Source organism: Trachurus japonicus, chromosome 13 (genome assembly GCF_045865225.1).
Source record: "Trachurus japonicus isolate A0001 chromosome 13, Traja_1.0".
Classification (NCBI taxonomy): Eukaryota; Metazoa; Chordata; class Actinopteri; order Carangiformes; family Carangidae; genus Trachurus; species Trachurus japonicus.
Window position 1 is genome coordinate 6,865,979 of NC_140919.1, and position 24,700 is coordinate 6,890,678.

At 43.5% G+C, this 24,700-nt stretch overlaps 1 protein-coding gene across 1 annotated transcript in view; it reads left to right on the top strand.

Annotated features, from left to right (window-relative positions):
* Positions 1–24,700, top strand: part of gdpd4a (glycerophosphodiester phosphodiesterase domain containing 4a) — a 181,627-nt gene that overhangs the window by 58,727 nt on the left and 98,200 nt on the right. Inside the window, exons 8-11 of the mRNA XM_085794752.1 lie at positions 7,618–7,711; positions 8,356–8,501; positions 9,581–9,663; positions 12,121–12,271. Of these exons, the coding sequence (XP_085650878.1) occupies positions 7,618–7,711; positions 8,356–8,501; positions 9,581–9,663; positions 12,121–12,271 (474 nt within the window). The remainder of the gene's footprint in view (positions 1–7,617; positions 7,712–8,355; positions 8,502–9,580; positions 9,664–12,120; positions 12,272–24,700) is intronic.

Sequence of the window (24,700 nt, forward strand, 5' to 3'; positions counted from 1 at the left end):
TTGAGGTTAGGGAAGTGAGGGAAAGGGGGGGCGATGGGTTGGAGCGTGGATCCAGGGGGGGGGCAGCTGAAGTGGGGCTTGAGGTGATGGCTGGGGTGGCAGGCGGACGGGAGGACGGGAAGACGGGAAGACGGGCTGGCTGGCTGGCAGGCAGGCAGGGCAGAGACTGCAGCAGGAAAAAACAAGTTAGCAACAAGAACAGACTGACAAGCAGAGGTTCTGTGGCTTGGCTCGGCTGGAACTCGACAACAAACCATGTGGATTGAACGACGATCCGGCAGAGACTGATGGTCGAGGCAGGACTGAAGTGCAGACTGGGTGACGAGCTGATGGGAACCAGCTGGCTTGATTGCAGCAGCAGGGCAGGTGTGGAGTGGGAGGCAGGCAGGTCCAGGAGAGGTGACAGAGTGCAAGGGGGAGGGGGAATGAGACATAGACATACAAACAGGTAGAGTGACAAAACAAACCAGACAAACATGCAACACAAACTGTCACGGCGCTGGCCTCGTGACAGTACCCCCCCCCCAACGGACGCCTCCAGGTGGCCCACCAGGCCTGGGCTTCTCAGGGTGAGCCCGGTGGAAGTCCCGAACAAGAGTATGGTCCAGGACGGGGCGGCGGGACACCCAGCACCGCTCCTCAGGCCCATAGCCCTCCCAGTCGACCAGATATTGCATGCCACGGCCCCGACGGCGACAGTCAATGAGACGACGGACAGTGAAGGCGGGGTGGTTGTCGACGATCCTGGGGGGAGGAGGTGGGGGAGGAGGGGGCACCAGAGGACTGGAGACAACAGGCTTTACAGCAGATACATTGAAAACCGGGTGGACCCTGAGGGTTCGAGGCAGTTTCAGGTGTACAGCATTGGGGTTAATAATCCTCAGAATCACAAAAGGGCCAATAAATCTCGGGGACAGCTTCTTAGAGTCCGTCTTCAAAGGGAGATCCTTGGTAGAAAGCCATACCTTGTCTCCAGGTGCATATCGAGGTGCAGGAGTCCGATGACGGTTGGCTTGGTGCTTGTAACGGCCCGAGGCACGGAGTAAGGCTGAGCGTGCACGGTGCCAGGTCTTGTGGCACCGGCGGACATGGGCCTGGACTGATGGCACCGAAAGCTCCTTTTCCTGTGAGGGGAATAGTGGAGGCTGATACCCAAAAACACATTGGAATGGTGACATACCTGTGGCAGACGAAGGTAGAGTGTTATGGGCGTACTCCACCCAGAGCGTAAGGGTGGACCAGGTGGATGGGTTGGAGGACACCATGCAGCGTAGAGAGGTGTCTAGATCCTGGTTTGCCCTTTCAGCTTGACCATTTGACTGGGGATGGTATCCTGAACTCAGACTGACAGTGGCTCCAACTGAGGAACAGAAAGCCTTCCAGACAGCAGAGGTGAATTGAGGCCCACGATCTGAAACAATATCTGAAGGGAGTCCATACACACAGAACACCTCTCTGACCAACAGATCAGCGGTCTCCCTGGCTGAGGGCAGTTTGGGCAGTGGCAAAAAGCGTGCAAATTTACTGAAGCGGTCAACAACGGTGAGTATTACCGTGTTACCAGCTGAGGCGGGCAGACCGGTCACAAAATCCAGGGCAAGATGTGACCAGGGGCGACGGGGCACCAGCAGGGGGCGCAACAATCCAGCACTGGGCTGATTTGAAGACTTGTTTTGTGCACAAACAGGGCAAGCAGACACAAAAGATTTTACATCTACATCCATAGATGGCCACCAAAAACGTCGTCTAAGGAAAGCAAGTGTTCGATTTAATCCCGGGTGGCAAGTTAGTTTAGATGAATGGGCCCATTGCAGTACTGAGGATTTAACAGCGTCTGGAACATACAGGCGACCCGGAGGGCCATTACCTGGGTCAGGTTGTGTCTGTTGGGCCCCTCTTACTTCCTCTTCAATCCTGAGGGAGACTGCCGCAACAATACAGGACTCTGGGATGATGGGTTCCAGGGACGCCACGGTGCCATCTTCCTTCCCATACATACGGGACAGGGCATCGGGTTTGGTGTTCTTAGAACCAGGCCTGTAGGTCAGAGTGAGATTAAATCGACCAAAAAAGAGAGCCCACCTGGCTTGACGAGCGTTGAGCCGCTTAGCAGACTGGATGTAGGCCAGGTTTTTGTGGTCTGTCCATACCACGAAAGGCTGCTGAGATCCCTCTAGCCAGTGCCGCCATTCCTCAAGAGCCAGCTTCACTGCCAAGAGCTCACGGTTGCCCACATCAAAGTTTCTCTCTGTTGGAGATAAACGGTGAGAAAAATAGGCACAGGGGTGAAGCTTACCATCCTTGGCAGAGCGCTGAGAGAGGACTGCCCCCACTCCAATGTCTGAAGCATCCACCTCCACTATAAACTGCTTCTCCCGGTCAGGCTGGATGAGCACAGGGGCAGAAGTAAAATAACTCTTGAGCTTGATGAAAGCAGCTTCAGCGGTGGACGTCCACTGGAAAGGCTTAATGGTTGAGGTTAGTGCAGTTAGAGGGGCAGCCACACGACTATAGTTTTGGATGAATCTCCTATAGAAATTAGCAAATCCCAGAAACCTCTCCAACTCCTTACAGTTGCTGGGGCTGGGCCAATCCAGGACTGCCTTTACCTTGGCTGGGTCCATCTTCATCTGCCCTTCCTCAACGATGAAACCCAGAAAGGAGGTTGACGTAGCATGGAACTCACATTTCTCCCCTTTCACAAGAGGCGATTCTCCAAGAGTCTTTGCAGAACCTGGCGGACATGCTGGACATGGTCAGAAGTGTTCCTGGAGAAGACAAGAATATCATCCAGGTAAACAAATACAAAACGGTGTAACATGTCCCTGAGGACATCATTTACCAGGGCCTGGAAGACAGCTGGGGCGTTGGTGAGGCCAAACGGCATAACTAAATACTCAAAATGGCCGAGCGGAGTGTTAAAGGCCGTCTTCCACTCATCTCCTTCTCGTATCCTCACCAGGTGGTATGCATTACGAAGGTCGAGTTTAGTGAACACTGTGGCCCCCTGGAGAGAATCAAAGGCAGAATTCATCAAAGGCAAAGGATACTTGTTCTTAATAGTGATATTGTTTAACAAACGAAAATCAATACACGGTCGGAGGGACCCATCCTTCTTGCCGACAAAGAAGAACCCTGCTCCGAGGGGTGATGAAGAGGGATGAATGAGGCCAGCGGCCAGGGAGTCCTTAATATACCTCTCCATGGCCTCCTGTTCAGGCTTGGAGAGGCTGTAAAGGCGGCTGCTGGGAAGGGGAGCACCAGGAAGGAGATCTATACCACAGTCATAGGGACGGTGAGGGGGCAGAGACAGAGCACGGGCCTTACAGAATACGGTTTTGAGGTCATGGTATTCTGAGGGAATGGAGGACAGATCAGGGACTTCTGGCAGAGGTTCAGGGCTGGGCACAGAATAAGGTGGGGCTGACTGCAAACAATTAGCATGGCAATGAAGGCTCCAGCTGATGATCTTCCCTGTCCTCCAATCAATCTGGGGATTGTGTTGCGCTAGCCAGGGAAGACCGAGGACTACAGGAACTGAAGGTGAGTCAATTATGTGAAAGCTGAGCTCCTCCTTATGATTACCAGACACAAGCAATCGTACAGGCACAGTCCTTTGAGTTATGTTGGCCAACAGTCTACCATCTAGTGCACTTGCTTCTAGGGGCTTATCAAGACTGACAGAAGGCAGGTCTAATTGCTTGGCCACAGTGGCATCAAGAAAACTTGCATCTGCACCTGAATCTAAAAGGGCAAAAATATCAATGGACTGACCTTCCCATGACAATGTTGCTTGCACCTGTGCTCGGGGTTGAGGGGAGAGGGGAATGGAGGTGTGGCTCGCCAGGATTCTCCCCGTTACTGGCGAGCCCGGTCGTTTGCCGGGCGATGTGGACATGAGGCCAGGAAATGACCAGGTCTCCCACAGTACAGGCAGCTGTTGGTCTGAATACGGCGCTGACGCTCCTCTGGCTCCACTTGGAACCGTCCAAGTTGCATCGGCTCCGGTGAGGGCTCCCTCCTGGGCTGGTCTGTGGCTGGGCTTCCACCACCTTGGTGAACTCGGGGACCCGAGGCTGACGGAGGGTGCCCTGGGGTTGTAGTGGGTGGGCGCCGCTGCTTCTCTCTTCTCCGCTCTCGCAGCCGGTTATCTATCAGAGGGCTCTGGGTAAGAAACAAGTTCATCCTTAATCGAATCATTTAATCCTTGACAAAAAACAGCCTGAAGGGATTCATTATTCCATCCACACTCCAGGGACAGAGTACGAAATTCAACAGAAAATTCAGCAACACTACGCATACCTTGGCGTAAGGTGAGTAACCTTTTCGAGGCATCCTGGCCACGGACAGGGTGATCGAAAACCCTCCTCATCTCAGAGGTGAAGGCAGCGTAGGAGGCAGTGACTGGAGACTCTTTCTCCCACAGGGCCGCAGCCCAGGCCAAGGCACTCCCACGTAGGAGCCCCATCACGTAGGCCACCTTTGACTGCTCTGTTGAGTGTGACTGGGGCTGTTGGCTGAACACAAGATTACATTGTATTAAATGTGGGGGGCGGGGCGGGCGGGCGGGCGGGCGGGCAGGCAGGCAGGCAGGCAGGCGGGCAGAGACTGCAGCAGGAAAAAACAAGTTAGCAACAAGAACAGACTGTGGCTTGGCTCGGCTGGAACTCGACAACAAACCATGTGGATTGAACGACGATCCGGCAGAGACTGATGGTCGAGGCAGGACTGAAGTGCAGACTGGGTGACGAGCTGATGGGAACCAGCTGGCTTGATTGCAGCAGCAGGGCAGGTGTGGAGTGGGAGGCAGGCAGGTCCAGGAGAGGTGACAGAGTGCAAGGGGGAGGGGGAATGAGACAGAGGGGGAACGAGACATAGACATACAAACAGGTAGAGTGACAAAACAAAACAGACAAACATGCAACACAAACTGTCACGGCGCTGGCCTCGTGACACTCTCTTTAAAACAGAGATTCACAATAAATTACAGCATTTTTTTGATAATGGAGATTTTGATAAAAAGACTTTGGATTTGATGAAAATTGAGAACCCGGTCACTCCGGTGATATATACTTTACCAAAGATACACAAATCTCTGGAGTCCCCCCCAGGTAGACCTATAGTGGCCTCAATAGGGTCACTGACAGAAAAAATTTCTACCTATGTGGACTCTCACTTAAAACCCCATGTTTTTTCGCTGCCTTCGTATGTAAGAGACTCTATGGACATGATAAATACTCTTAAGAACATGGACAATATTGAAGGTGAGGTCATCATGGTCACTCTGGATGTCGAGAGTCTATACACCTGTATTCCCCATGAAGATGGACTACAAGCATTGACTTATTTTTTAAACAAACGTGCCCCACAGTCTTTACCTTCCACACATTGTGTTAGAGAGTTGGCTGAACTGGTTCTCACGAGGAATTTTTTCATGTTTGAAAGTGACTTTTTTCTCCAAGTGCGTGGCACAGCGATGGGTAGCCGGATGGCTCCGAATTACGCTGGTCTATTTATGGGTCTATTTGAACAAGACATGGTTTTTGGTCCCACAAATCCTTTTTTGTCCCACATTAAAATATGGAAACGTTATGTGGATGATATTTTTTTGTTGTGGACTGGAAGTGAACAAAAACTTCATGATTTCTTTCAATGGATTAATACTTGTAATCAATCTTTAAAATTTACGATGTCGTTTAATATGAATGAAATCAATTATCTCGACATCCTGATTATAAGAGAAGAAAAAGGTTTCAAAACAACGGTATATAAAAAACCCACAGATAGAAATGCTCTCTTAAGAGCGGACAGTTTTCATCCACTTCCTTTAAAACGGAGCCTTCCCATCAGCCAATATAACCGCATCCGTAGATTATGTAGTGAAGACGTTGACTATGTACATCAAGCAGACCTTTTGGATATGCGTTTCAAGGAAAGACGCTACCCACAAGACTGGTTAAGACAAGCACGGGACAAATTCACTGATGTAACACAGGACCAGTGTCTGCAGGCCACAGGGAATAAGTCTTCCAACAACAGCCCGTTATGTATTCTACAATATTCTAATTTGGGAAGGGAATTCGAACAAGTTGTAAAAAAACACTGGCATATCCTGAGCGGTGATCCTAAGCTGTCCATAACATTTAAGGACACACCTAGAATTGTATACAAACGTCCCCCCAACATCAGGCAAATTGTGGTAAAATCAGACCTCCTCCCTCAGAGACCGGACACTGTGTTCACACAGGTCCCAGGTGGCAATTACAGATGTGCCAATTGCGCGCAATGTAATTTCACCAGTAAGAGCCACACGTTCACGCATCCCCTTACAGGGAAGCGTTTTGATATCAAAAGCATTATTACGTGTACCACCACCAATGTTATATATTTACTTAAATGTCCGTGTGGTTTAGGATACGTGGGGAAAACGAATCGAGCATTAAAGACACGCATTGCAGAGCATAGATGCAGTATAAGAAATCAGGACCCAAAGAGTCCAGTAGCGATGCACTTTCTGCAGACAAAACACAACGTGGCATCCCTCACGTATCAGGGAATCGAACATGTTAAACGACGAGGAGGTGATACGAATAGACTGTTGTTGCAACGAGAATCCTTTTGGATATTCACTTTGGGCACGATGTCTCCTAGAGGCATGAATGAAGAGTTCCCTATCAGTCATTTTTTGTGATGTATGTGAGGGACAAGATATGTATATATAGATTTTTTTAACCTGATGTCATTCTTGGACGTTTCAGATATAATGTATGATGTATGAATGTCAAATGTTTCCCCATTGGTAAGTTGTCTTCACACAGGCTACTATGTTGCCATGTTGTGTGTGATTATTTTTTTGTGAATGACGCCACGTCTCATGACGTCACCAGGGGGCGTCTACATATAGATGTTACACGGGTGAAACACATTATGATGATGACCTGATGAAGGGCTGAGAGCCCGAAACGTTGTGTCAGTAAAATATTCTGGAGCAAAAACGAGGTTGTGCGGGCTATTTTTTCTATTTCCCTCATCAAACTCATCAAATACACAAATTCATGCAAAACCGCTGATGCGTGTTGCCTTCAGGGACAGTTTTCCATCAAGCAGTCTCTGTATTTCCCTCTAAAACAACTCTGTCTGGTAACGTTGTGTTATTATCTCATAGCGTGGTGAATGTGCAGCTCACAACTCTTCCACCAGAGCGTTGTGGAGTTGTTGGATTGTGTATTTGATGAGTTTGATGAGGGAAACCAAGAAATCCCATTAGCCTGCGTAGCGTAGCTCTGAGCAGCTCACGGCTCTGCTCCGCCGTTCTAAAAATAGCTTGCACCGACAATTAAAGGTAACGAACCTACTGCTATGACTATAGGGATTATGGCAATGGACCAATTTGCCAAAATGTTGAACTATCCCTTTAAGGGAAGGATATATAAGGAGGGATGTGATTGCTTTTACAGTTTGAGCCCACGAAAAAGGCACTTGACACTAGTGGTACTCAAAATGTTTTGCCAAGTGATGCATTATCTATTTGAAGCCATGACTGTAAACTGGTTGCTGACATTTTGGTTGATCCCTTGTTTTTCTGTCATCTACTTCCACTTATTTTTTTATCTTCAGGTGACGGCACCTTTTCTCCATGTCGCTACTGTCTCACTAATGGCGGTCCTCTCCTGGCCCATCGCCTTACACTTCTTCCGCATGAACAAGAAAGGTTAGCAAGCTGATGAGTACTGAGAACTTTCTGTTATTGTTGTCAACTGAACAAATTGAACTTGTAAAATGATCAGTCAGAGAGAAAGGGACTTGTCTTTACTCTTCACACAGTGAACTACGGTGGCCCTGAGGTGCAAATCACAACAGCAAATCAGAAAACACAACAACAAAAGAGAAAACACAACAACAAAACAGAAAACACAACGGCAAAAGAGAAAACACAACAACAACACAGAAAACACAATGGCAAATCAGAAAACACAACACAAAAAGAGAAAATACAACGGCAAAAGAGGCAACTTTTTGTGTTGTGTATTCTCTTTTGCCGTTGTGTTTTCTCTTTTTGTGTTGTGTTTTCTCTTTTTGAGTTGTGTTTTCTCTTTTTGTGTTGTGTTTTCTCTTTTTGAGTTGTGTTTTCTCTTTTTGTGTTGTGTTTTTTCTTTTTGAGTTGTGTTTTCTCTTTTGCCGTTGTGTTTTCTCATTTGCCGTTGTGTTTTCTCTTTTTGAGTCGTGTTTTCTCTTTTGTCGTGATTTCTGATTTGCTGTTGTGATTTGCACCTCAGGGCCACCGTAGAATGCATACCCATGTGTCCAAACCACTGTCTTTGTGTGTGTGTGTGTGTGTGTGTGTCTGCTCTTCAGTGCGTCAGCTGGCTGTGCTGGGCCTCTACCTGTCCCTGCTCTTCTCTCTGTACTTGGTGCCTCTGGGAATGTACTCTCCTTGCATTAAAGAAGCAGGAACACTGGGACCAGCCCCCAGACTGATTGGACACAGAGGAGCACCCATGGTGAGACTCAAGTCAACCGAGACATATTCAAACTGTCTTTCTCTACTACAGTTTTTCTCGATTGCGAAGACACATTTCTGGAAAGCTGCTCTCCTTTTCTCTAAACTGTGAACACAAACCCCAATTTTCAAGCTACATTCACAAAACCTCAGACTCTTCTTGCAAAACCAAACTTTCACCTCAAAACAGTTCAATCTGTGCTCAAAACTGGACTATGTTGTCAAATCGTGCCCCGAGTCAATCAAAATAAAAAACACTACTGAGCAGTCACTAAACACTAGGGGTGGGAGAAAAAATCGATTCACATAAATATCGCGATATCCTTTTTGACGATTTTTAAATCGATTTTTTTTTTTTTTTAATTTTTTTTAAATATTGTGCAATGTGCATTTGTTCGCCTTTTTTACATACAGAGAGTCCAGGTTTTGAAAAGGGTTTAAGTTCACTTTATAATGGAGTATGTTAATTTATAGGCTCCTACAGTATTTGTGTGCAGATAAATGTTAAAAATGCAGACTAAAAATCGAGAGAATCGGCAATATCGTAGAATCGCAATTTAAATCGAATCGCCATCCAAAAAATCGTAGAAGAATCGAATCGGGAGAAAAGCATATCGTCCCAGCCCAACTAAACACTGCATAGAAAAATAGAAAACACAATACAAACAAGCTGTAGGCTAAATGCATGTTGCAAAACAAAAAACCTGTGCATTTAGCACTTCTCTCCTTCCCTTTCTTTCACCCTTCTCCTTCCCTCCCCATGTCCATTTCATCCCCTTTTCCTTCCTTCTTCTTTTTTCTTCCCAGTTCATCCCTGGCCTACGTAAAAAAAAACAAAAATATACAAATGAGAAGTGCACACAGTAACTCAGCCACAGCATCATTTCTCATCTGGTTCAGACAATAGGGTTTAGTGTTTTAGCAATTGAGAAAAGCTGTAATATCAACCATGATAACATCAGCTTCATTGCTGTGATCTGGAGATATGACAGTGTGAGTATTTGTGGTTGTGTGTGTGTGTACATTTTCAGTATAGTAATGCTTTGTGTCATTGTGTGTGTGTGTGTGTGTGTTTTGTAGCTTGCCCCAGAGAACACTGTCATGTCCTTTGAGAAAGCAGTGGAGGCTGGAGGAGTAGGACTGGAAACTGACGTCACTATCAGGTATTTATCATCTCCCTCCTACTAATTAGTAAATCAAGTGTTTTGCTCTCACTGCACACTGCAAAAACTCCAAATCTTTCCAAGGATATCTGTCTCATTTCTAGTCAAAACTAAACTCTTTTCACTTAAATTAAGACTCATCACATTAAAAAGTAGCTTGTTTTTAGACACTTTTTACTTCTTTCAAGCAAATTTTCACTTAAAATAAGTAGAAAAATCTGATAGTGGAGCAATAAGAAAGAAAAACTTCTTTCTTATTACAAGCACAAAAAAAACTTCCTTTCACTGGCAGATTTTTCTACTTATTTCAAGTGAAAATTTGTTTGAAACAAGTGAAAATGATCTAAAAACAAGTTAATTTTTAGGTGATGAGTCTTATTTTAAGTGGAAAGAGATTAGTTTAGACTAGAAATGAGACATTTTGACAAGAAATAAGACAAATATTCTTGGAAAGATTTAGAGTTTTTGCAGTGCACTGGCCACACGTTTTCATGCTGCTGAAATGATCAGAGAAGTCTGCACCTGCATGGTACTTGTACCAATCAGAAACTACTACCATTCTAATCCAGTTGGCTGTTAGCCTTTCCATTAGCTCAATCCTGGTGGTTAGCACACTGAAAATAAAGGGATTAGCAGCATCCAGATTAAGACCGTGCTGCTGCAACAAGTGGCTGTTTATGTAAGAATGACTAAGAATGTTAAAGGACAATTCCAGGCGAATTCAACTCGGGGGTGTATTTTCATATCATTTTAGGTCTAAAAGAATGAATCTGAATATTTTCAGTTGAATCGCTCCTGTTTTGCGGTAGCTGCGTCTGTCCCCGCGTCGCTACGGCAGCAATGAATGGGAGTGGATGTAAGTTCCGCTGTTTAGGCTGTTTCCAGCCCTCAAAGCCGCAATTTTTTTCCACAAACAGCATCAGATGGCTACTCAAACATGCACCGAGAAGTTTATTTACTTCAAGCAAGCCGACATGTTTGTAAAACTAGATCTAATTCAAAGTCTCCCGGAGTCTCGCGCGAGACCCAGTTGCCGTGCTCGTTGTGTTCAGGTGCAGTGGGAAAAGCTCCCGTTTGTGTCATAAACACAGGAATATCAACTCTTTACTTGGTTCAAGGAAAAAAAACTTCTCGGCGCATCTTTGAGTAGCCATCTGACGCTGTCTGTGGAAAAAATGTACACTTCAAGCAAGTAAAGAGTTGATATTCCTGTGTTTATGACACAAGCGGTAGCTCCGACTGCGCCTGAACACACCAGCACTGCAACTTCGGGCTCGCGCGAGACTCCGGGAGACTTTGAATTAGATCGACTTTTACAAACATGTCGGCTTGCTTGAAGTAAATAAACTTCTCGGTGCATGTTTGAGTAGCCATCTGATGCTGTCTGTGGAAAAAAATTGCGGCTTTGAGGGCTGGAAACAGCCTAAACAGCGGAACTTACATCCACTCCCATTCATTGCTGCCGTAGCGATGCGGGGACAGACGCAGCTACCGCAAAACAGGAGCGATTAAACTGAAAATCTTCAGATTCATTGTTTTAGACCTAAAATGATATGAAAATACACCCCCGAGTTGAATTCGCCTGGAATTGTCCTTTAATAGTGTGGTGTTTGTGTGTCTGCATGTGTGTGTATTTGTAAGAATGACTGTATTTATGGGCATCTACATAAGTGATATCACTTGTATGATTAAAGTCACAGGCTGACTGATATATGTAGTTTTACACACATTTTGCTTATACAAGTGTGTGTGTGCTCATTAGTAAAACAGATGACTTTATTCAAACCGGACTTAAAGGGACAGTTCAACATTTTGGCAAATTGGCCCATTGCCATAAACATTTATTTGTTGGTGTAAGCTATTTTTAGAACGGCGGAGCAGAGCAGCAGGCTGCTTTCCCTCATCAAACTCATCAAATAAAAATCCCAAAACTCCAAAACGCTTTCGTGGACAAGTTGTGACCTGCACATTCACCACACTATGAGATAAACGGAGAGAAACGGAGCTGTTTTCGAGGTAAATACAGGGTAAATACAGAGTCTGCTTGATGAAAAACTGTCCCTGAACGCAACTCGCATCAGCGGTTTTGCATGAATTTCCCTCTAAAACAACTCTGTGTGGTAACGTTGTGTTATTATCTCATAGTGTGGTGAATGTGCAGCTCACAACTTGTCCACCAGAGCGTTGTGGAGTTGTTGGATTGTGTATTTGATGAGTTTGATGAGGGAAACCAAGAAATCCCATGAGCCTCCGTAGCGTAGCTCTGAGCAGCTCACGGCTCTGCTCCGCCGTTCTAAAAATAGCTTGCATGGACAATTAAAGGTAACGGACCTAGTGCTATGACTATAGGGATTATGGCAATGGGCCAATTTGCCAAAATGTTGAACTATTCCTTTAAATGCTTTGGAGCAGTAAATCCATGTCTTTGCTTTCCTTCATTTGTGTGACCTGCTGTAGTTACGATGGCGTTCCCTTCCTGTTGCACGACTCCACTCTGAAAAGAACCACAAACATCGCTGAGGTTTTCCCAAATCGGACACACCTGGATGCCTCCATGTTCACCTGGTCCGAGCTCCAGCAGCTGGATGCCGGCAGCTGGTTCTTATTGGTGAGACAAAAGCACTAACACAAGTTGTAGTTGTGTCAAGATAAGCTTGGTTTACTAAAATGCTTCAAGTCTTTCCCTTAGAGGGATAGTTCACCCAAAATTGAAATTTCAGAGTCCTCCGTGGCTTCTTTGAGTTTACAGGGGGTCTCGGCGTAGCAGTGCATGTCCATATAACGGTTGCAAATGGATACCAACTGTGTTCGTAACAAAAAGACACACCAAAAAACATCCAAATACCTCCATGTTGCTCATATGTCATGTCCGTCTTGTATTGAAGCCCCGAAATGCAAAATTGTCCCGAAAAAAATTAAATAAGTCTATAGTTCAAGCTTGTTTGTAGCGGAAGCTCCTCTTCCGAGTTCGTCCAATTTGGACAAACCAGGGTCCGTCCTCTTCCCGGTTCGTCCAAATTTGACGGACCGACATGAGGGTGAGTAGATAATGAGTGAAATTTCAGTTTTGGGTGAACTATCCCTTTAATGATGAGGAGAGAGGAAGACACATATCAGAACCTTTGACATTATTCTCTTGAGACAAAATAGGGCATTGTTTCCGGTTGAAAACACAAATCTCCAATTGTCATACTTCCACGACTTACTAACTACGCTAACCGGGCTAATATAAGTTTAGCTTGATAGGATTTTATTTTTTGGTGTTTATGTTTTGCACTGATCAGCCACAACATCAAAAATAGACTTTGGTGTTTTTGGTGTATAACCGTGGAGAGTCCGAGTTCCCACCTAAGTCTTTACTGACGAAATGAATTGGAGATTTATGGCCAAGAATTACTGATGATTCATTACTGATGATGACTTCAAAACACACTACACTCAGCCAAATGTTAGTGTCAGAGGAGCGAGAGTGAGAGAAACATTGGCTGTCACATTGTAAGATGACTATGGGATGAGATTCACATCCAATCTTTATCCTTCTTGTTTACAAGGAGAAGGATTACTTCAGATACTGACTTTATTTGTTTCAGATTACTTGTAACATGTAGTGGTGAAAGAGCCAAATGCAGTGTTGGGAGTAACACGTTACAAAAGTAACGCAATTACAGTAATGTATTACTATTTGCTGTAACGCTGTAATATAACGCATTACAAATAAAATTTCGGTAATATTTTACCCGTTACAATCTAAGTAACGCGCGTTACAACGCATTTCCAACGTGTGAAAACTTATCAGTCGCGGCCGCGGGGACTGTGTCCGCGTCTGATCAGGAGGTGGTACCTCCTGAAAAGGAGGTGATAATCAGCGCAGCAGCAGCAGAGTACATAGGCTAATAGAAAGTTTCTCACGTTTACAAAAAAACATAAAAAACATAAAACGAAAGGAAAGCATAATTCATATCTACCAGACAGGTCGACTTGGAGCCGCTAACACGAGTGAGTTAGTTAATGCCGTGGTAAAAGTTCCTGGCGTCTGGTAGTGATGTGCAGATCGATACTAAAATATCGATACTTCCGATACCAGGTCTGTATGCTCTAGAATCGATACTCAAATGAAAATATCGATACTTTTGATACTTCAGTCATTTGTGGTAATGCATATCACAGTGAAACTCAGTGGAAAGTAACTAAACTATTGAGATCTTGTCTAAATGACACGCGGTTGGTAAGAACTACTTTTTCTTCCGCCCGGGTAAGTGCGTAACGTGTAAGCGCAGCAGCATGCTGCTCACAAAGTCAGTCTTGTAGAGTCAATGGCGGAGTGGAAACGAGTCATGTGTGGAGCAATTTCAGCGGCACAGACAGTGAAGCCGAAGTCTGTAATATCTGTGGGAAACTTATAAACAATATTATAAATAAATACATTAAACAAATAATATAAATAATATGTTTATCAATTTCTTATTTAATTTAGTATGGTTTTATTATTTCACACATGTTCTTTTTTTAGTGTTTAAAACACTATTTTCGGCTATATCTAAACGAGGCCACTACCTCAATATAGTTCAGAGTTTAAAATAAATATGTTACTCTAAAGTCTTGCATCCTTTATTTTATTATTAGATTTACCCGGCACATTAGGTGCATTTGCACAAAGTATCGGTATCGGATCGGTATCGCTGATACCAGCCTGAATTTTACTCAGTATTGGATCGGAAAGGAAATTTGTGGTATCGAACATCACTAGCGTCTGGGTCACTCCAGCTGCTGTAGCAGTGTGTTTTAAGCGCCGTTACGCAGCCGTGCAGCGCCCACGGTGCGATCCTAACCTCCCTCTCCAGTACCTGGATGCTCAGCTCCGGGTCCGGGACCGAGACCTCACCTCTACTTTCACCCCGTCTTTGATCCCCTCTCGCCCGGGCTTTTAAATCAGAGTGTGGCCATAGCTCTGCTCCATAGCGCTGTGCCGTGGCGCGCACCTCCGGTCCCATGATTGACAGCTGGTATCAACACATTTACTTTCTCTCAGATATTCTCCCACGTTTCTTCTTTACCGTAGATCAACAATATGTTTATTTGCTCCTTTGTATTAATTCATTGGATCAAATTTCATTCTGCGTTTGCGGTCATGTAGCTCTCTGCTCTCCTTCTCTCTCTCCATGAAGACATGATTACAGCGTGTAAAACTGTCATTTCAATCCTGCGGTTTGCATGTGCTGTTATTTAAGCAGTTACTCTTAGTAGATTATCCGCAAAACGTAGTTTTAGTAGCTGCAGAGGCCTACACATTATGCTGCATCACCCTCCACTGAATGTATTATCAGCTGCAATGAACTAAACTTTGCAGTCATATTTCTGCTGTTATTTTGGCTAAAGTAAGTCAAAAGTAATACAAAAGTAGTGTAACGCATTACAATTCTGATACAGTAATATTGTAATGTAACTAATTACTTTCAAATGACAGTAACTAATAATATGTAATGTATTATATTTTGGATGTAACTTGCCCAACACTGGCCAGATGCAGCACACAGAGAAGGTGTTTGTAAAGACTTTTATTTAAAGGGATAGTTCACCCTAGAATGATATTTCGCTCATTATCTACTCACCCTCATGTTGACTAAGGGCTGGAAGAAGTTTCAGATTCCTCCGTGGCTTCTCTGAGTTACAGGGGGTCTCGGCATAGCAGTGCATGTCCATATAACGGTTGCAAAGGGACACCGGAGCTCTTCGTAAAAAAACACACACAAAAAAACATCCAAATACCTCCATGATGCTCGTATGTAATGTCCGTCTTGTGCTGAAGCCCCAAATTGCGTAATTGTCCCGAAAAAAATTAAATAAGTCTATATTTTAAGCTTGTTTGTAGCGGAAGCTTCTCGAAGCTCCTCTTCCTGGTCCGTCCAAATCTCGCGTGATTCGCAGTAACCGCACTGACGCATACTGACGCCGGCGCAAATCACGCGAGATTTGGACGGACCAGGAAGAGGAGCTTCGAGAAGCTTCCGCTACAAACAAGCTTAAACAAGCTTAAGCTTAAACCCGGGCACTACTGTTATTGTGTGGATTTTTTTGTGTGTTTTTGTGTGGATTTTTTTTTTTTTCGGTGTGCTATTACTTTTCTCAACAGTGTACGAATTTTTCGCGACATATGTCGCGAAAAACTACGCAAAATTTTGCATGTAAGTCAATGGGACGGGCGAAAAAAAAGAGCGAAAAAGACCAATCATTGGAGTTTAACAAACGTCTACTGCTCAGGCATACTTTCACCTAGAGACTTCATTTAAACTTTAAACAGCAGACACAAGTCTTGTGTATTGTCGTATTACTCCACGTTTTGATAGGTCATATAGTTTTTGATCAATCCATGATCAATGAGCATGATCATTTTTGGAGAAATTATGAGATTATAATGGGTGTGTATTGCATGGAATGTTCATGTCAGAGCACGTGACATCATCGGTTAGAGTGGGAGAGAGTGAAGAAACATTATGTATTTTTTCTGGATAAACTGTCAGCACGGCCACAATTCACAGTCTACACACATAATTTTTTCAGAATTTGTAAGACAAACTTGTTATCTCTCATGTCATGTGCTCAAAATATCAGAGAGACTTACAGAATTGACAGAATCAGCCTCTGAGTGCGGCCACGTCTGTCTCTGCTCCTCATTGAGTCCAATACAAATATTTTCTGAGAGGAGCAGAACGGCCTGATGTTTTAAAACTGCCAGCGTCGCCAAAATATTTACTGTAGGAACACCAAATCGTACCGAAATTTTCAGTAAGTCCTTAGAGCAACGTTGATCTGTGTTTTGTTTTGATAGGAGTTACCGTTTTGTCATGCTAAGCCTAAATGTGAGACCGGTGCAGAGGCAGAAAATGGCTCTTTTTCTCCACGTTTCTGTCTGTCTCAGCCTGCGGGGGCCCCTATCGCCGTGGTAACCTCTTTGATCCTCAGGCCAGAGCTCGTTAACTTCATAAACAATCCACCTGGCGCTCGTTTAAATGTTTATAAACAGAGACACAGCTAAATCAGACTGACACAGGATGCAGCTCATAGTCACACACACACACACAGACTCTAGAGCCAGCTTCATGTGATTACAGTCACACACACACACACACACACACACACACACACCTTCATGTGATTAAAACACAGTTAACGTGCAACAGAATTTAAACTTAAACCATGATTTAATCTGGTTTTAAAGTTAAACCTTGTTGGTGTCACACACCTACACACACACACACACACACACACACACACACACACACACACACACACAGGTAACCTAATGTGGTTACAGCTCCTCCATATCAGTGCTTATAGAAAGATGATCATGTGTCTGTCTGATCAGCTCTGTCTTGCGCTTAAGATCGTGGGTTTGATTCCCATGTTGACAGAGATGGCAAAATCGGCAGTAGCCCCGCGGCCCATTCAAAATTTCCCGAGAGGAAATTTTCTAGTTATTAGGGCCGCGGGCAATCGCCCCGGGCACTGGTCCCAACAGCTATGAAATAGCTGCAGGGACCAGTGCAAAGCCCGGGCACTACTGTTATTGTGTGGATTTTTTCCTAGTTAGTGTGATTGTTATTCGGTTCGGCCATTTTCTGCCTTTCTTCGTCATGTAACTAGTCCTTCATACTTTGTGCTATTTCAACAATTCAAATATCAAAATGTTCAGCCTTTTCGGGACAGGTGTGCTATGTCTTTTCTCTTTTCAACTATTCATACTTTTTGCAATATTCAACTATTTCTGATTTTTTTTTCCCCATAGAGAATGCATTGCTGTAACCTACCTCAGCTCCAACTGCTGATGTTAAAGACTGGGAAGTACAGTTAGTTTATCACGCATTAATTACCTTGTGTGGACCAGATTTCAGAAGTCTAGATCGCTCTTGGAGAAAGGGTTATTAGCAATGCGCATTAAGTGACAGAGTAAATAATTCACACAACCAACAGGTAAGTTTTAAGTGCGTTTTATTATTTTGATTTGAAGAAATAAAATAAAAAAAATTGTTTTTTCTTTTCTTTCAAGGTTCAACACACAATGAGATGTAAAACACAGTTTCAATAACAATATCAATGCCAGTAACAGTCTCTGGAAAAATCACAGTCTCTGGGTTTGGATAGCTCGCCACGACCACTGAGATTCCTGTCTACCTTTACAAACAGGAGGAATCCACAGCAGAAGAGAAGTCTTTTGTAGATCTCAATCCAGGAATCCGTACAGTAAACATAAAGAAAAGAAAAGAAAAAGACCCGGCCTGAAAAGGCCAAAAAAGGGTTATTACTATTAGCATTCATGTAAATAAAATATAGCTTTAAATGTAAATAATTCAATGTAAACACATATTTATACATGTAATATATAACATTTCTTCTCAATAATTGCTTTAACCATGTTTTACTGTGCTTTTTAGATGAACAGAACACCATATAAACATAAACATGCGCCAAAATGGCGGAATACTCCTTTACATTCATCGCCTTTCTTTTTCCTCTTTTTTTCTCCACACCGCTCGCTCTCATAAAAAATACACCGAGCGGGGGGTAACGTATGCAAACACAGTAATATTAAACATATTTTTAAACACTATACACATATTTTAATCCTTCATTTATCCATATTAACCTTAGCAGAGGCACATTCAACTCCATTCATCAGGCTTTTTCATTAGAGGTTAGGCTACTCACCAGAGGCTCAACTTCACATATACACACACACTCTGGGCACAATGAAGAACACGCGGCTCTCGTCCGTCTGGGTTCCGCTTTTTAAGAGACAGGGACATGGGAGTTCAGTAATGTGTACCCTATGAATTGAATTTAGCGAAGTACAAGTGGCTAATGGTCTATGCTAACGGCCTAGCGCCATGCTACTAGTAAACACTCACGTTCTCCTTCGTCTCCGTCACAAACACACAGTTCGCTATCAACCCACGGCAAAAAGAAAAAAAGGCTCCGCTCTCTGCGCTGACGACAAAAAGTTTATTCAGACTTGTGGAATATCTGGCTCTCTTTCATAAAACAGAAAATACTGCAGCTTCAGTTTAGCATGCAGCCACCTCGACGACGATCCGGCAGAGAGAGAGAAAAAAAACGACAACACTTCTGCACGTACACTCTGGCGGCGTCTGATTGGCTACTCAACCCCATATCACGTGAACTCCTCATGTCACCTGAATCTTTTACACTTTCAGAAAGGCACTTTCGCCACACTTGGAATAAACAAAATGTACTTTTAAAACAGATGTAAATAAACATTTTATGAATATTTTTAATCTATTCATTGACCTATTTAAGATTTAAATCATAAATCCTATTTATTCATCTCATGTAAGATTATTTTAAATCAAACTCTATTTATTTGCTTATTTATCTGTTACAAAAATATATTAATTCATTAATTTATTGATCTAATCAATTAATTGTTCTGAGCTTCTGATTAGTGCCTAGTAACCTGGGTTACAATTGGAACAGTCTTGAAACTCTTCAAATCTTCTTACTTCTTTCAGCCTTTAAAGCGTCCACATACTTTCAGCTAGAGACTTCATTCAAATTCTGAGCTGTAGACAAACTTCTAATGTATTCATCCTGTATGTACAACTTTTTCATAGCTTGTACCGTTTTTGAGATGAATCCTTTAAAAGCACATGAGGATTTCTGACAAATTTCACACTTTTCAATGAGTGTGTATGGGGTTGGGTCAGAGTGAGTGACATCATCGTTAGAGTGAGAGGGATCGAAAAAACATTCAGGATTTTTTCTGGATAAATTGCCAGCACGGCCACAAATTAAACTCTAGACACATGATTTCCTCACCGGTTTGTAGCCACACTTGTCGTGTCTCATTTAAGGCGAGACACCCCAGGTGAATTGGGTAAAAAATTTAACTAACAGCTATTGCCATGAAACTTTCTATGTTTATTACTTAGATTGAGACAATTATTTTTTGTATTACATGTTTTCTTAAATATTATGCTTACATATGGAAATTAGACATTATATAATTAAATATGCGTGAATTTGTGTACATTTCCAGACCCGAAATCTGAAGATTGGATAAAGCCACTTTCAAAATTCTTGTTTTATTTTGTTGACATATTAAAGTCAAAAGTTTTTACAGAGGGGATTTTGGATATCTCTTTTTATCACTTTGTAAATGAGAAAATACTGTCACCAGCCTTAAAAAATCAAATTTCGCCCTGTTTTTAGGTATAAATTGTTGTATAAATGAGGCTGTGAATGATATATCAACAATCCCCTCTGTAAAAACCTTCAGAATATAGGCAGGAATACAACTGGAAGGTTTGGTGTCTATAAGTGCTGCTGAACTGGAGATTTCGGGTCCAGAGTATAAGAAAAAGCTCATTTTGAGAAAACGGCCTTTAAAGATTCTATTGCAAAAATTCCACAAATTGGCTCTATGCACAGCTCTACTTCCTGAACTTAAGGCAGCTCCTTTATTTCCTGTATTACATTATTGGACAAACTGATTAATCCAGGTGTGTCTGACCAATGTGACTACTCAGACACACCTGGATTAATCAGTTTGTCAGTAAATAAAAGAGCTGCCTTGAATTTAGAAAGCAGTGGAGCTGTGCATAGAGCCCATTGTTACTGGAAACAAGAGTGTCTGGCCACTGTGAATTTTAAGGTGTGTGGGCCAGTAGGTCAGAGAAAAAAATAAAAATAAAAATAAGAAACACTTTAGGTGTAGCCTAGTTGGGCTCATCTGTAATATGACAACCAATGTTTTCAGTTTCTCTCTGTCTGGCTAAAAATCATCTCTGGCCCATGTCAGTGTCACATCCGTTTCACCTCTGTCACTGAGAAGTAAACTACTGCACAACACGTGATTCTGAGGATCGATGTTCATTTTAAGCCCTGTACCAGGGCCGCAGGGACATATTAAATCTCCGATCAGTTCATTCAGACGTCTGATGTGTGTAAAAAAAAAAAAAAAAAAAAAAAAAAAAAAGCCACCGCTGTGTATCGCGCTGTCTCCGACGGCAAACACTCGTTATTTTACGGGTGACAGCTTCCGCGATGACGCACTTTGTAAAGGGATCTTATGGCTCGGTGAGTTTCTGTGCTTTGTCTTTTGTTGTTTAGCAAGTGAGAGTTGCTGTTTTATTTTACGTGAGGATTTAAATCGATTTCCTTTCCCCGTTTTTAAAAGTCCCTCCATGCTGTTCAGAGCGCGTCACGTGATGCTTCTAAACGAATCACGCTGTCGGAAAACGACACCAGCCAATGAGACCCTCCCTCGTACTTTTACGATTCGTCGCTGGTACAAAGGAAATGACCATTTTTGGAACCGACACATTAGTGCAGGAGAGAGAGAGGGAGAGAGAGAGAGAGATAGAGAGAGAGCTTCACAGCAATACCTGATATGACAGGAGTCTGAACAGACGCGGCTCGCTCCGCGATAGAACGCTCAGTTCTGGTGAATTTAGGAGAAATCTACAGGCGACACCAGTCAAAGTGAAGTAAAATTAACACCCATAATGTGTATTTTAGACTATTTTTTTGTATTAGTCTGAAAGAAGACATGTTATGGAAGCAAAATAGCCCAAAATCTCAAAATTGATAAGTGCATGAAAAAACGATGTTTTTGCCTGCCGTGTCTCGCCTTAATGTGCTCAAAACAGCAGACAGACTTACAGAATTGTCTCTATGAGCCTAATTGTGCAGCTAGACCCGCTCCAGTGGCTCATCCACTTCAATAGAAAAGTAGGAGCTGTTTTTTTTAGAAAAGCAGAAATGCCCCCCTTTTCTACCTTGCGACCCTGAGAAAAGTTTTTGCCCTACAAACATTTAATGCACATCAATGTGCTCAGGAAGGTCTCCTCTCCCAGTAGTCATGGCCACATTCTGATAAGAGGTACGGTTCTCTTTTACTGGGCTGTTTTCGGAAGCTGCACAGAGCTCAAATCTCTCTGCTCTGCTCTGCTCTGTGTGCAGTTGGTCCAGCTGTAGTGGCCAGCTCGTTATCAAAGTCTATAAATAGAACAGGTGCAGGTGCAGCCTGGCTGCTCGTTAAGATGTTTTTAAACACAGCCCCACACACACACATGATAAACCAGACTGACAGAGGATGTCCACGCACAAACACAGGCATCACACTCACACAGACAGACACACACAGACACTCACACACAGTCACACATGCACACATACACAAACAAACAATTCCATTCCATTCTTCATTCTTCCATTCTTAGATAATAATTTAAAATATTTTTTAAATGCAGCCAGGGAGCTCTCTGCTCTCATTCAGCCCAATGCATTTTTTTCACAGCAGCAGGAGAAGGAGCTCAACTTTGTAACTTGCTGTTAAAGCAGAAGTAAGTGATATATTTGTGTTAATATAAGTCTTAAATAGTTATATCTTCCGACAGCAATCACTTACATAGAGTGTTTGGTCTGAAACACGGGTCTCTCAGTCCCTCTGCTCTGCTCTGAGCCGAAGAGAAAACATTTATCGTATCCTACAGTTTTTATCCAATGAGGAGAGAGAACGGCATGCAGGGCTGTGTGTGCAGCCAAGGAACGCCGTGAATGTGGCGACGTAGGGACGAGGACTGTTATGGTGCGTTCAAGGAAACTCGTATTTTTCCGACCGTGAAGTGGTACCAGTTCGATCTGGTACGAGTTCACCGGTCAGAAGTTACGAGTGGCCGTTATAGTGACTTTCACCGGTAAAACAGGTCGGAAAAACACGAGTGGGTTGCCTGGAACGCTACAAAGTCGTAAGTTGTGACTTGAAGCTGTAATTTACGATTTCAAAAGCCTGCCTGGAACGCAGCATTAGCGAAAACGACCGGACCACTTACTTCTGCTTTAAGTGCTTTTTAATTCATTTTAATTCACCAAAAAATAGTCACAGGTCACAAAAAAGTCCTTTTCTTGCTTGGTGTGGCTAATTTCTGCACTTTCCTTACTTTTTTTTTTAAGCATCATTGAAAAATCTCACATTCATCAAAGTCTCAACCTCTTTTGCACAACTCCACTGTAGTGTAGGGGGTAGGGTGGCTGCTTGCCAACCCCAAGGTCACTGGTTCGAATCCAATGGAAGAACTCTTCTTATGTTATGTTGAATTCTGCTCTCCTCCCCCGCCTTCAATTGGTTACAGGTGTTTGTTATCTCCTTGATTACTCATACCAGTTTGCAGCACATCATCACATTACAATGAATGACAACAGTCTTGAAAGCAGTGTGCTCTCTGTAGCCGAGTGGCAGAGTAAAGGCTTAATGATCATAAGGTCATGGCTTCGATTCCTGCCTCAGTCATTTCTCATCATTGCTTGACTTTGATTCCAATTATTCAGCTGTCATTGGACAGTCTTTGATTCCTCATAGTATAAAGCTCATTGTAACTCAGGTTCTCTGTGGCCGTATGGTTAGTGTGTTAGGTTACTGCTCATCAGAGATGGCAAAAGTACCCAGATTCTTTACTCGAGTAGAAGTAAAAGTAACTGTGTAAAAAACAACTTAAGTAAAAGTGAAAGTACTGATCCAAATATTCACTCAAGTAAAAGTAAAAAGTACGGGCTCTGAAATCTACTCAAAAGTATTATTAAAAGTAAAAAGTATTTATATTGCACGATTCACTGCAAAGCTAATAACCACACGATAATTTATATGGAATCCATTTAATCAATGTTATTGTTTGAACAAACACAAGTTGTGTCCTAATGTACTTTACCATAGTCAATTGTATTTGTATTGTACAGGTCAGGTTCACACACCACACTTACTGAACATTAAATTTTGGACCAGGACCCTTTGCTTCTAAACTGTGGTCCCAAAAAACTGTAGGCCCAACTCTTAACTCTTTGACTGCCAAAGACGAGTTATCTCGTCTTAGCGAATCCAAGCGTAGTCTGCCAAAGACGAGATAACTCGTCTTAGCGTTTTTTTAATGGCAACGCCATGCTGAATGTCTTGCCCTACTCCTCTGTGAAGATCAGACTTGTATCATCAAAATAAACTGCAGAAAAACACATTTGGATTGAGAGATATAAAAACTATAGCGTGTTTTTCCCCCCTCACGGAGCGGTGCGGGTGTCTGACTGCAGCGCCGCCGCTCCGTGACACTCTGGCCGCCACTCTGGCCGCCGGTGAGAGCTTCGGGGGCGGCGGCGGGGCTCATGGCGGCTCGGCAGCTCGTTGAAGCTCCGTGCAGCTCCGTGATACAAAGCACAAACGTTAGTAACAACAACCCCGTTGATCGCTCGTCGTTAGTCATCAAGAGCGTTTGGAAAGTCGCCAGATTTTGCGAGAAATCACTCAGATAGCAGCTTGAAAATCCCCGATCTAGTGTGGATGAGGAACGGACGGCGCCGGCGAACGTGACGAGGAGAGCTATGGTGTCTGTCTGTTGTGAGCTACAGAGACTGTCTGTGGCTGAGTTCAGGGGGCACGTGACGTCAGCCAGAGCTGTCGGCTGTGTGTGTGTGTGTGTGTAGATGTGTGTGAGAGACAGAGAGTGAGTGAGACCGCTGCCTGCTGACCAGAGGAAGCTGGATCTGATCTAAAGTGCCGTGTTTCGGCTACAAAAACCTGTCGAACTGATCCGCGCGCGCGCGCACACACACACACACACACACACACACACACACACACACACACACACACACACACACACACACACACACACACACACACACAGACACACACGCACGCACACACACACGCACACGTCACGTACGCACACACACTAAAAAAAAAGAAAATAAAAAGTTGTAACTCAAAGAAAAGAAGGAAAAAGGCTGCAGTAGTGTGTGTCAGTAGCTAAATATTTTGTCTATTGTCATCAAAAGTCATTTGTCAGTGTTGATTTAGTTGTTGTTTACAAGAGAACAACTGTACAGATATTGAGGCATCACTAAAGCAAAATATAAAGGAGCCAATTGTACTGGTTCACCTGAAAATGACAGCCGACACAAAAACCTCTTTTTCTCAAGATTTTGGTGCCAAAATGGCATTTTGGGCTAAACTAACCTATATTCAACCGCCAAT